At 38.1% G+C, this 14,557-nt stretch overlaps 1 protein-coding gene across 1 annotated transcript; it reads left to right on the top strand.

The window, feature by feature from the left end:
- The first annotated feature begins 10,244 nt into the window (after positions 1-10,244).
- Positions 10,245-10,664, top strand: LOC110698230. Its single transcript, XM_021875629.1, has one exon. It carries the CDS (start codon positions 10,245-10,247, stop codon positions 10,662-10,664), a length of 420 nt encoding a protein of 139 aa, XP_021731321.1.
- The last annotated feature ends 3,893 nt before the right edge of the window (positions 10,665-14,557 follow it).

Below are 14,557 nucleotides of genomic sequence, written 5' to 3'. Positions count from 1 at the left end.
TCAGATGGAAAATTCCGTTGTAAAGGCTATAGTTTCCGAGGGAAAATAAATACATCAGAAAGTTGCGACGGAAAACCGCATTGTAAAATTCCGACGAATTTAAATTCTCTCGCAAAATACAGAAATTACGACTGGAAATTCCGTCGGAAACTTATCGGTTTACAACGGAATATTCCATTGGAAGAGGTAAATAACGACGAAATCCGTTTCGTCGGAAAGTTGCAACAAATTCTCAATTTCAGTCAAACCACGCGCCGACAGATATAATTCCGTCGGAATTTTGTTTTCTGACGGAAAATCCCTCGGAAAAAGGCAAATTTCCTACAAAACGTTTTTTCGACATACCTTTCCGACGGAAAGTTGATTTCCGATGTATTTTCAAGTGATTCTGACGGATTTTTTCCGTAGAAAAACAACTATTTTCTAGTAGTGTGATTTCAGCTCATCTAATTTTGACCTAATATTTTTTTTATTTTTTTTTTATTATTATTTTTTTTATTTTTTTTTTGTTTTAGTAACACCTAATTCATTATTAGAACTTTGAAATTATGACTCTACATTTGGGGCTAAATTGATAGAATTTGAACATGCGTCAATTCATTTGTTATTTCAATTTGCTTATTTTACACAAAATTTACTTGTATTTTTCTCTAAAATTTTGATTTTAATCTACAATTCTAAATTTGGATTTCTCATTTGGTTTAAATTATTGATATCATTTAATACAGGCTTTATTAACTAAAACTTTGACCAAACTGTCATCAAGTAGTGGTACAAGAACCGTAAAAAGGAAAAGGTAGTTGTAGTATTTTGCAGAATTTAAAATATAAGGTAATTGTTCAAAAAAGTCAGATTAAGATGCAGAACAATTGTTGATAAAAAAGTCCTAATAGGAAACTTTAATATACGCAATATGGGATTATGCGTAGACATAGCAAACTGGTCATTCGAGACGTGTCAAATTTGGTTCAATAAATTATTCAGATCGGGTCAGGTTTTGGATCAATTCGGGTCAATAGATTAGTTCGGGCCGAGTTCGGGTTAGGTAAGTTCTAGCGGAGCCAATTTGGATCTGGTAAATTTTCGAGTCCAAATGTCGTGTAATGTTCGAGTCGGTCATATTCAAGTGGATACTTTGAGTCAATTTCAAATTGGTAAATTTATAAATGATATTGTTATAATTGTTAGTTTTTTTCTAGGAAATATAATTGTTGGATTGTTAGTGTCATAACTCTGTCGGAAATAATATATTATGATAATAAATACCCTCTCTACTTGTCTTTAAAAAAAAAATTGTTAAGACTATTAGTGTTAATATCATTATTTTTTGTCATCATTATTCAGAATATTGTTATGATAATTATTATTCTGAATAATTTATAATACTCCCTCAATTTTAATTTTAAGTGCTTCGTTTTATTTTTTAGTTGGACATGGATGCTGATGCAGAAATTTGATCAATAGTATCCTTCGTATTATAATTTTGGGTATAAGGTAATTCTAGTTGGGGTTACTTTGGGTTTTGAGTTTGTTTGGTTCAATAATTAATTTGGGTTAAAATCAGGCTGGGTCACTTCAAGTATTAGGTCACTTCGGATAGTGGGTCGATTTTAGGTCAAGTCACTTCGGGTATTAGGTAAACTTCGGGTCGGATATAGTCGGGTCAACTTTGGACATCGAGTCAAGATCGGCTCAATTCCACTTCCAACCGGGTTTGGGTTGGGTAAATTTCGGATTTCGGGTCAATGTCAGATTGCTATTTCGGGTCAATTTCTAGTCATGAATCGGGTCGTCGGATCCAGGTCAGGATTGCCAGCTCTAATTATACGTACTAAAGATGATTTATAAGCTATAAGAATGGGAAACACGATTAGAATAAAAGACATATGCCTATTCTTTGACGAGATGATTTTTTGTCTTGTACACTTCTAAAAAAATTAGGTAATCCTTTATACTACATACTTAAATAGTAAGGTTTTGCATTTAAAAAAACATGCTTAAATAGTAAGTATAAATAAATGAAAAGTTACGTTGATTCTCAAATTTTAACAACTCAGTCTTGTCTTAAAATAGCATTCAAATCTAATAAGCAAGTGTCTTCTATTTTGATAAACTGCCATCAATTAAATTAGGGACGTGGAAAGTAAAATTGATACCTAAAGAGACACCATAAAGAGGACATGTATCCACTTGTAATAACTGTATTGTATTATATATATATATAGGGGTGGGATCATGAGAGAACCAAGGCTTATATGAGAACCCTCTTAAAATAAGAACCAATTTTACACCATCAATTTTGAGATTATGGATGGCTGAGATTAATTATCACTTTCCCATGCATTTTCTTGGGAACACGCATTTCAGTCATTGGTACATGCTTTTTAATTTTCTTGGGAACACGCATTTCAGTCATTAGTACATTTCACACATATGGTATGGAACAATGTATAATATTTATGGGACAATAGTTCATATTTCTGGAACAATATAAATAATATTCGAATGGAATATTATATGAAACATCAATGATTTTTATGTATAAAACAATGTCATTAGTATATGAAACAATACATATATTCTATGGAACATAAGTAGTATAAAATGAAACATAAGGTATGTTTTTTGAAACATCAATAAGGTATAAGAAATCACAGTAAACCTAGTTCATATAGAGCCCAACTATATGAAATAAGCAATAATATATATGAAACATTAATATTATAAATTGAAACACTTGATATATTTTACGAAACATCATTAATGACGTACACTTCAACTACATTTTAACGTAACGTTCGAATTTATGTGAACCTTGCATTTTACTGAACAATCTATTGGTTTTCCAATGCAAATTAACGTGTTTCAATGCAATAAATAATAAAAAGCATATAATAATGACAGCTTTTAACAGATTTTGTGTCCCAATACAAAAAACAATATCATTAGTATATGAAACAACACATATATTTTATGGAACATAAACACTATAAAATGAAACATAAGGTATATTTTTTGAAACATCAGATAAGGTATAAGAAATCACAGTACACCTAGTTCATATAGAGCCCAACTATATGGATCAGGCAATAATATATATGAAACATTAATATTATAAATTGAAACACTTGATATATTTTACGAAACATCATTTACGACGTACACTTCAACTACATTTTGTGTTTCAATGCAATTAATAATAAAAAACATGTAATAATGACAACTTTTGACAGATTTTGTGTCCCAATGCACAAAAAAAAAAAAAAATACAAACAATCATTACAATTAATGAAGGTGGCCCACGTGAATTCCCACTAATGAAACAATAAATCTGAACTATTCATCTAATAAAAATGAATGGTGTTAGATGGGTTCTCATTTTAAAATGGTTCTCACCTAAGCCATGGTTCTCACATGATTCCATATATATATATATATATATAAGAATTGCGTAAGTAGTGTTGTACGTAAAATTGCATTATAATATACATCTAAATATGCCGATGCCTAGAAGTTGAGAGATGCACTTGTTCTAGGACAAGTGATTGGAGATGTTTTGGATCCCTTTATTAGGTTTGTAGACCTACGAGTGATTTATTGCTTCTGAGTTTAGGCCTTCTCAAATTGTAAACCCACCAAGGGTTGAGATTCAGGGTAACGATCCTTCGGCATCATAGTTCTTTACTTTGGTATGATCTTCCTAAGTTTTACTACACTACTTTATTTCAACTTTTTTTTTTTTTGTTTTTTTAATTCTTTTTTTTCTTGAAAAGTTGGAATATATAAAACATTAAGTCTGGTCTAAGGCGGACTTACATTAAATTTATTGTAAGACGTTCAGTTTAAGGGTAACTTTAGCAATTTTTATGGTAGATTTATCCATTTAAGGGTAACTTTTAATTTGTAATAAGTTTGATTTAAGTTTGATTGTATTTTTATGTAAAATTTCTAATGGATACATGTTATGAAGGTTAATATGATTAATTTACATTAAAAGTGTTTTAAATTGGTAAAATTTATGTTAGGAAAATGGTAACTTTGTAGTATATAAGGGTAACTTTAATTATTTTTAGGGTAACTTTAACCTGCCTTACAATTACTTAATGAAAGTCCTCCTTAATCAAGAATCTGTATGCTTAAAATTCGATAATATATAGTATATATGATTTATGTTGTTCATATTTCTTTACATGTTTGATCTCAAAATTATGAAGGTCATGGTGGATCCTGATGCTCCAAGCCCTGACAATCCAGCAGAAAGAGAATACTTGCATTGGTAAATCAGCAAAATGATATTCCTTATGTAAATTCCATTAGTAATAACATGCACTTGAGTTTCTATCAAAAGTGGTCGTCGTACACTCCTACAACTCGCTAGGGGCGCTAGCACGTCGTGATCTTAGCTAAGTAATTCATGAATCACGAGTGATTTTACTGGTTGTCCGGCCGGTTGGGAGTATTGTTTCGAGTAAAATATCGGATGCACTATGTAAACTATTGTTTTGAGTAATATCGGATGCACTATGTAAGCTTCGAGCATACATACTAGTAGTGCATGTAGGCATCTATCGAGTAGAATTTTACCCCACCTATATATATAGTCACGTGAATATATTGCTAACAACATTTTGTACGAGAAGGGTCTCGCGGTCTCGTCGAACATGTTAACAACCGGGATAAAAAAAAAATTCTTAATGTTACACAACGATCTTCAATCTAATCCCTCAATGATAGCCCCTATGCTAGTTTTTGGCTCAAATTTTAAAATTGTTGATAAAAAAATTCTCATAATCCATAGAATATTATTTATGTATGAAAAATCTAGATAGATTTGTTTTAATGTCTTGTAATATTTTTGTGTACAAAATTAAAGATATTTACGTTTTCAAACGTGTATTGAAGACTTTGAAAAATTAAGTAGTGCAATCTTTAAATAGACGAATGGATTATAATAGTTCTCATGACTTAGGATGGGAAAAAAATTTAGATACAAAGATAAAATAAGCTAAATTATATTACAAAGCTTCACAAGAAAGGTAGTAACAAGAATATTCAAAGCCGAGCCATACGGCGACCATCCAAGCTAAGGGTTCACAACGATCGGACCCATAGACATGAGCGGCTAACGTACCACCTATTTGTTTAGTTTAAACCTCCTCTGCAAAAAAAAAAGGGGGGGGGGCAAAAAAGGGAGTAACAAGCCGAATAATCAAATCAGTGCGAAGAGGAAGAAATTAACTATAAACTATACATTACTCCGTAATTGTTAGTAACATTAATTATAAAGAGAAAAAAGGTTCTATAACAAAATTAACAGTTACATACAAATATTGCATGTTTTCCTCATTTCTTGTTATCCTAGGTAAAATGGACGATATTATGGGATTTAATATTGCATGTTTTCTTCATTTCTTGTTATCCTAGGTAAAATGGAAAATGTAGCTAGGGCTACTATATACACTTTTTATTTTTTACACGTTTTGTGTGCGATTGGCCACATTATGTGGACGCTTGTAAAAAAAGCAAAATAACTCCTATAATACTGATTGATTAACCCCTGTAACAATGACCAAGTAACCCCTATAACACTGATCGAGTAGTCCCTATTACACTGACGAAGTAACCCCCGAACACTGACTGAGTAACCCCTATATAACACCAATGAAGTAACCTCCATGATAACTGGCCACACTGTGTGGCCAGGAACATATAAGAATTTGTGTTTCATTTTAAGTGCAAGATATAAACAGGAGAGACTGAGAGAGGAGGGGTAAACAAAGCATAATGATATTGATAATTATTAGGAAAATTGTGAAAATCTAAATAAGAAAATAAAAAAGCACGAGAATGGTAGAATTGGGATCTTGAGATATGCATAAAAGGTGTCTTCATTAGAATGGATAAAAAAAAAAGAAAAATTGCTTTAAATAATACCACCTTTCACCCGTCCGCTAAAAACAAGTCCACCTTTTGTTTATTTCAGAATAATACTACCTTTGGGGAGTGTCCGCTTTAAACAAGTCATTTTACCTACAACCTGAATAACCGGTTAAATTTTATTTCCTTTTTAATAAATTCATTTAACAACTTTTAATAAAAACTTTAATTATGATTTATTAACAATTAATATATTTTTTAAAAAAATTCTTAAAAAAAAAACCAACTCCTCCGGCCACCCACCAGCCACTGCACACCAGGCCCAGCCTACTCCCAGCCCCTGGCGCCGGCCACGGTCGGATTCTTTCTCCCTCGGCGCCGGCGCCGGCGTCGACACCGACCCCCTTCCCCTGCGCGCACCCCTTCCCTCTTCCTCGGCGTTGGCTTGAACCACCGAAACCCCTTCCCCAAAACTCGCCCTCCCCCGCAAAACCACTAAAAACCCATCCTTCACCCTTGAAAAACCCTAACCGAAACCCTAGTGGTGGCTGGGGAGGTCCGATTCGGGCTTTTCGAGGGTAGGGGATGGGTTTAAGGTGATTTTGCGAGGGAGGGAGGGTTTCAAGGAGGGGGGGTTTCTCCTTGACATTGTCGATGGTGTCCGAGCTCTCAACCTCCAAGGTAATGGTCTTTCCAGTCAAAGTCTTGACGAAAATCTACATACCTCCCCTCAAACGAAGCACTTGATGGAGAGTAGACTCCTTCTATATGTTGTAGTCGGCCAAAGTACGACCATCCTCAACGTCTGCTGGGGTGGGTAGGTGGTTTGTCGGGGGTGGCTATTGGGGTTTCTAAGTGGGTAAGGTTTTCGGCAATGGGTGGGTAAGTGGTGTTTTCGGTTGTATGGCCGGTGGTGGTGGAGCTGGGCGCCGGCCGTACCGTCGCCAGTGGAGTCGCTGCATGTGGGGGAGGGGGAGAGGAGGTGGCTAGATCGTGGGGGAGGAGGAGGGGGAGGGGGATGGGGATGGGTGGTTTTTTTTTAATAATAATTTTAAAAAAGTTAAAAAAAATTATATTTTTAGACCAATAAAATGATGACACGTGTCCATATAACCTATTAATCAGGTTACTAACAGGTTACAACTTATTTAAAGCGGACACCCCCCAAAGGTCGTATTATTCTGAAATAAATAAAAGGTGGACTTGTTTTTAGCGGACGAGTGAAAGGTGGTATTATTTAAAGCAATTTTTCCTAAAAAAAATTAATATTCAATATAGATAAGTTAAGATGATTTATTAAAAACAATATAAATCAAATTTTATAGCCAAAAACGTCAAACGCTATCCTAATAAAGAATCAATAAATTAAGTTTTTTAGTTTGAAAATAATTAGTTTAGAAAAACATAATTTAAATATAAAAATTTTAAAACATAAAAGTTATAATTTAATCTTAGTGAACATTGAGTGAAGAGAAAATGGCCTAACTCACAGTCAAGTGATGTCGATTAGGGTAAGGTTGATCCATGGGAAGTGTATCTTTGTTAATTGGGCCAAGGTTTGGACCAGACACTTTGCGAGAGTTGTAAGTCTGATTTGTGATAAATATACATCGAAAAATGTGAGTGGTGTTAGTTTTTAATTTTTTTTTAAAATCCAGAAATTAATAAAAGTTAGTTAGACTACCCAGAGTTGTACTAGTTGTACTAGTTAATTGGTGTCAAATGACATTAGCAACAATATAGTATCAAGATCTCATACAACATAGTGACATACAAGCAAGTTTCAGCATTGAAGACATGAAGGTTATTTAATACACTTGTGTTCCGTAAAACATTTGTCTTTCTTTATATTATTAATATGTAATAAGTAAGCTTGAACACTTGAAGTCTTCAATGTCTTCGTAAATGAAAGAAGTAAATGTAGGGTTTCGTAGTGACCCGACACTACGCGGAAGGAAACCCACCAAGACCCACTCCTTAATTAAAACAATTAACAAGCATATTAAACTTAATTAAATAAGATTAAGAACAAGAATTATACCTTTGACGCGTGCTTCGCTCCCAAAGAGCTCTTACTTCAAAATCCCGAAAACACGAGATTTCCGACGGATCGTACCCTCGACCCGACCCGAGCGTCCTAAGTCTTGAAGGTTAGTCAAGACCCGGACAAAATAACTATGAGTTTTACGAATCAAAGGTTTACTCTTACTTAGAGTTGCCTTTTTAATTCCACTCAAGGTTGTATTCTCAAAATCCCAACCAAGTGGGTATTTATAGAGAACGGGGACTTGAAACCCCTTTTCATGATCAATGTGGGATCATGTGCAATTGCAATAATTTATTTAATTCCAAAATAAATAATTAAGCAAAAGCAATCACAAGGGACCAAGTGGCAAGAGGAGAGAATGAGTTAGGTGAGGACCATATCCCATGGGGGGACCATTGCCTTGCTCCCCAAGGGAAGCCTAGATGCTTTGGTCCCCACCTCTCCTAAACCGCCACTCACAAAGGCAACTGGGCTGGCTGCCAGCCGGTACTGTCAGCACGCCCAGCCAGGTAGCACAAGCTTGTAGCTCCCTCGCATGCACAGCACGCCCAGCGCTGCTGCTCGCTAGCTAGCCAGGCGATGCTGCCTGCTAGCTAGTGCTGGCTGCTGGCACACATCACCATCGCACACACGCTAGCATAGCCAGCACTCCCTCTCATCCTTCGCATTCCCATGCCCTCGCACTCCATGCCAGCCAGCCCTTCACACACGCAAAGCCTAGCATGCGTGCTGCTAGCGAGCCACGCATGCTGGGCGACAGTGCACACGCACACGCACACACACACACGCATGTGCCTAGCACTGCGATGGTGCTGTGCGTGGTGCCATGCTTGCGATGGTGCCTGGCCTGCGTGCTGCGATGCCTTCCACGCACATGCTCACGCACACAAGGCCCAGCATGGTGCTGTGCTTGTGCGAGGGGCATGCGATGGTGCCTAGCACCCTAGCACGCATGCTGCGATGCAGTGCCATCCGAAAGCACGCATGTGCGCAGGCATGCTGGTTGCGATGGTGTGCTATGGTGCGCATAGCACTTGCGATGGGCTGCGATGGTGTGCTATGGTGCGCATAGCACTTGCGATGGGCTGCGATGGTGTGCTATGGTGCGCATAGCACTTGCGATGGGCTGCCTAGCACACCCAGTGTGCTTGGGCTTGCGCCTAGCCATGCTAGGTGCATGCTAGCCTGAACTACCTTAGCATCCACATGGCTAGGCCAGTGTGGTGCTAGGGCTATGTTCATACTTGTTGCTTTGTGATTTCGCGACGCTCGGTCTCGACGCCCTAGGATCGATATCCGGCGTCTGTATTCGTAAAACTCTGCTGACTCATTAAATCCTTTCGAATTAATTCGTCGTCTCGGATCGGTGATTCGATTGGGTTCGACCCGAAGGGTTCAGTTAAGATTAAGCTGTAACATCAATTGTACATTGATATTACTGATCGGAAGCGGCCTCCACCTAGGCATTCCGATCACTTGACCTTACTGAAGAATTAGCTCCGTAATAATTCTGAACCCTCTATCGGAAGAATACACTTGTTGAAAGGACACCATTCCTTTCAGTAAAGTGTATGTCATTGGGGACCATACTCAACTTTGTTTTGATCCAGCCCATTTAAAATAAATTGTGCTTGTGTTGAGTGAAAGCCCAATTTTACAGTTTTATTTGACTCATATTTCAATTCTAGCTCATCCAACATTGAAATAAAGATTTAAATTTATTATTATTTTTTTATTTTTTATTTTTTTTCCTTCTTTCTTCATTTTCTGCTTTTGTTATATTTTCTATGTATTTCCTCTCTTGCTTCTACTAAATTTGTTATTTCTTTCTTTATACCCCTTACTTTTAAACAAATTTGTTGATTAGTTTAATTGCCTAAACGTATGCAATTAACACTCGCGTAAACATCATCGATTACTTTGATTTCTTCTAGTGAAACCGTTTGTATTCTTTTGATAAATCATCAATGAATGTGAGTTTTTTTTTTATTAATAACTAGATTTTTTGTATTTTTTAATGATCAAAATAAAATTATTGATATTATTGTAATACTTGTTAAGATATATGTAAATATCTTTATTTTTGTTAAGTAAATATTCATGTATAGTCTTTCCTATTTTATAGCCTCAGATTATGCATTGTATATGGATATATATTGTATGATATTTAATGGAAATCCTTCAAGGAAAATATTCCCTCATCTTTCATGGTATCAGTTGCCTAGGGCACGATCTCTTCTCTTCCGCTGCTATTCTTGTTTCCGCTCACCATTGTTGCCTTCTCTTCTCTGTTTTCCGTTCTTTCTTCTCTTCTTTATCAATGGGTGATTCTAAATCCTCTTTTCATCTGGAACTTGCCGTTTCTAATATCAAAAACAACATTTCCATTACCCTAGAAATGGAAAATGTGCAATACTCTACGTGGGCGGAGTTGTTCAAGATTCACGCAAAATCTCATCGGGTTCTTCATCATATCATTCCCCCTGCCGAGACATCCAAAGGCAAGGAGAAGGTTCCGTCTTCCGAGGAAGAACAGGAACTATGGCAGACCCTTGATGCCACAGTTTTATCGTGGATAGATGCTACTGCCATGGATGCTTGGAATAGGCTGCGTGACCTATTTCAGGACAACCGACATTCTCGGGCTGTTACTCTTAAGCAGGAGTTTTCCACCACACATTTGGAGGACTTCCCTAACGTCTCGGCATATTTTCAGCGCCTTAAATCTCTCGCTGATTAACTCAAGAATGTCGGAGCGCCAGTTTCGGAGAGCAGGATGGTTCTTCAATTGGTTGGAGGCCTTACAAAAGCGTACAGTGGTGTGGGTACGCTTATTCAGCAGAGCTATCTCTTACCTGCCTTTTATCAGGCCAGGATCAATGCTCACCTTAGAGGAGGCAGGCATGGCCAAGGAGGCGTCGTCAGGGTCCGCTTCAGCGATGATGGTTGTGTCGCCTGAAAATTTACTTCTTGATTCTGGTTCTCATGGTTTTTCAAAGGGCCAAAAACAGAAGAAGGGGAAATCCGGTGGAAACCGTAAAAATTCTGGTGGTGCAGGCTGTGGGTTCGCTGGTGGCAAAGCTAGTCAGGGGTCCGGCGGTGCAGGTCACAGTTTAGGTGGGCAGCAGCCTCCACCTCCATACTGACAGCCTCCTTATTCGGGTTGGGGGTGGATGCCTCAGCAATGGCCCATTCCACCTTGCCCATATCCAACTCAGGGATGGGCTAGGCCTCCCATTCAGCAGAAGCAGCCTAGTATCTAGGCCCACGCCCACAACAAAGTCAGCAGGCCTATACAGCTTCCTCTACTGGGCAGCCCGGTTCGTATGCTCCAACGGACATCGAGGCCGCGATGCACACTATGTCTCTATCTCAACCCGATCCATCGTGGTACATGGACACTGGGGCTACCTCTCATATGACCTCCTCTCCCGGTAATTTCTCGTCTTATTTTAATTTGAACACTCATCCTAATAATGGCATTGGTGTTGGTAATGGTCATACTATTCCTATTCTTGGTTATGGTCACTCTAACTTACCTTCCCCTACCAATCCCCTCTCTTTAAAGAATGTTCTTCATGCTCCTAAACTCATAAAAAATCTCATTTCTGTTAGAAAATTTACCACTGATAATTCTGTGACAGTTGAGTTTGATCCTTTTGGGTTTTTCTGTGAAGGATTTTCGGACGGGGAGACCAATCATGAGATGTGATGCAATGGGGACCTTTATCCTATTACCAACACTCAAGCTCAATCTTCTACCTTCGCCGTCATCTCTCCTAAGCTTTGGCATGATCGGTTGGGTCATCCGGGTGTTCCTATCTTAGATGTTCTTAGGCATAATAAAAGCATTGAGTGTACTAAATATTCTAGTTCTTGCATTTGTGCTTCTTGTGTTTATGGCAAACATGTTAAATTGCCTTTTGTTACATCTAAATCACACACTCTTTTGCCTTTTGATATTATTCATAGTGACTTATGGACATCTCCTATTTTGAGTTCGTCAAGCCATCGTTATTATATTGTGATTTTGAATGATTTGTCGAAATAATTATGGACTTTTCCTATAGCTAAAAAGTCGGATGTTTATGACACTTTTCTCACTTTTAAAGCTCATATCCTCACCTAATTTGAACGAACAGTAAAAAATATACAATGTGATAATGGGAGGGAGTTTGATAATGGTCCATTCTGGGATTTTTGCAAACGAAATGGCTTATCTTTTCGTCTTTCATGTCCCTATTCTTCTTCTCAAAATGGGAAAGCTGAACGCAAAATTAGGTCAATTAATAATATCACTAGAACCCTTCTTGCTCATGCCTCTCTACCACCTTCTTTTTGGCATCATGCATTGCAAATGGCCACGTACGTCCAATATATTCTTCCAAGTAAGTTGTTGGGTCAAAAGTCTCCGTTAGAGATTCTTTATCAACGGGTTCCCTCTTACTCTCACTTACGGGTTTTTGGGTGTTTGTGTTATCCTCTTATTCCATCTACGACCATTCACAAATTACAACCAAGGTCCACTCCTTGTGTTTTTTTGGGTTTTCCTCCTAATCATCGCGGCTATAAGCGTTTTGATTTATCTTCAAATAAAATCATTGTGTGTCGCCATGTCCTCTTTGATGAGAAAGTGTTCCCTTTTGTCACACTTCATACCCCCACCACTCATACGTATGATTTCCTCGCTGATGGGTTGCATCCTTCCAACATTCATCATCTAACCCAGGCTAATGATCTCCCACAAATGGCCCAAACCCACTCTCCTCCCCCAACTACTGCTCACGTTCCTTTGAGTGTGCAAGAGTCGCCTGGGCCTCCCTCTCCTCCAAGCCCAGTTCGCGTTCCCCATCCTCATTCCCCACCCATGGCCCAGCTGCAACACAGCTCACCTAGGCCTTCCTCTCCTTCCGGCCCAGTTCGCGGCCCCCTCCCTCCTTCCCCTCCCTTGGCCCAGCCGCAACATAGCCCACCTACTCCCTCTACTGCTGCCCACTCTCCATTGGGTTTGCAAGAGGCGCTTGGGCCATCTCCTCTATCCAGCCCAATCCGGGTCTCCCATGGCTCTCCTTCCCCCTTGGCCCAACTACAAAACATCCCGCCTACTCCCACCATTTCAGTCCAGCAGCCTGCCCCTAATCCGGTCCAGCAGCCTACTATTGTGACTCGTAGTCAGAATGGCATCTTTAAGCCAAATAAGAAATACTTGTCCAATATTGCGGTCACGAGGTCTCCTTTACCTCGTAATCCGATCGCGGCTTTGGGTGATCCGAATTAGAAAAAGGCCATGGATGATGAATTTAATGCTCTAATTAAAAATAAGACGTGGGAGTTGGTGCCCCGTCCGCATAATGTGAATGTTATTCGTTCTATGTGGATATTTACTCATCAAGTTAAATCTAACGGTGATTTTGAGAGGCATAAAGCCCGTCTTGTAGGTGATGGTAAAACTCAACAGGTTGGCATCGATTGTGGCGAGACTTTCCGTCCGGTTGTCAAACCAGCTACGATACGTACTGTTCTTAGTCTTTCTTTGTCAAAGGCATGGCCTATACATCAGTTGGATGTCAAAAATGCTTTCTTACATGGTTACAAAGATCGGGTTCGCCCTGATTACGTTTGTCTCTTGCGTAAGTCACTTTATGGACTTAAGCAGGCTCCCCGGGCTTGGTATAAGCGTTTTGCTGATTATGTGTTGTCTCTTGGATTTACTAACAGCAGGATGGATAACTCTTTGTTTATATAAATTCAAGATATAAAATTTGTATAGAAACTAATGCATGTAATATGAGATATATAAAACATGATAACCTATTAAGCAAAATATACAATAAGTAATGCATCTAACAACTACTGACATATGCAATGAACAATCCGTTAACCTATGACTCATACATGCATATAAACATACATAGGACTCAAAATAATGCAAGACACTGTATAGTGTGGATTTAAAAATCCATATTTCATTGGACCTTTGGTCCATGATAAACTTTTGATCATTATCATTATGTCGACATCAAAATGGACGTATACATTTCAGATCCCTTATTCACTAGTCCATTTTATCATGCATATGCATATTATTTATCGGTTCCCTTGTGTACCGGTATCATAATATTCCTTTAACGTACATTTCGCATGCTATTTTACTATGATATCTGAATACATTTCTTATTGGTACCTTCATAACTTCCTTACATCATAGGCCATATATTGTAATAATTCAGATATCTATACCACTTTTAGGGTATTTCATACACTATGGTATTTATATACTATTACGCCATTAGTATTATCTGCACTATCTTGCCATATATCATATCCATTAGAGATATCTTTATTTTTGGAACCGATCATGTTGGGTTTCGTAGTGACCCGACACTACGCGGAAGGAAACCCCCCAAGACCCGCCCCTTAATTAAAGCAATTAACAAGCATAATAATTAAGCAAGACTAAGAATAAGAATTATACCTTTGTTGCATGCTTCGCTCCCGAAGAGCTCTTACTTCAAAATCCTGAAACTACGAGATCTCCGACGGATCATTCCCTCGACCCGACCCGAGCGTCCCAAGTCTTGAAGGTTAGTCAAGACCCGGACAAACAAAACTATGAGTTTTACGAATCAAAGG

Source organism: Chenopodium quinoa, unplaced genomic scaffold (assembly GCF_001683475.1).
Source record: "Chenopodium quinoa cultivar QQ74 unplaced genomic scaffold, ASM168347v1, whole genome shotgun sequence".
NCBI lineage: Eukaryota > Viridiplantae > Streptophyta > Magnoliopsida > Caryophyllales > Amaranthaceae > Chenopodium > Chenopodium quinoa.
The sequence above is the reverse complement of the archived record's forward strand: the minus strand, read 5'-3'. Positions and strand labels throughout refer to the sequence as shown.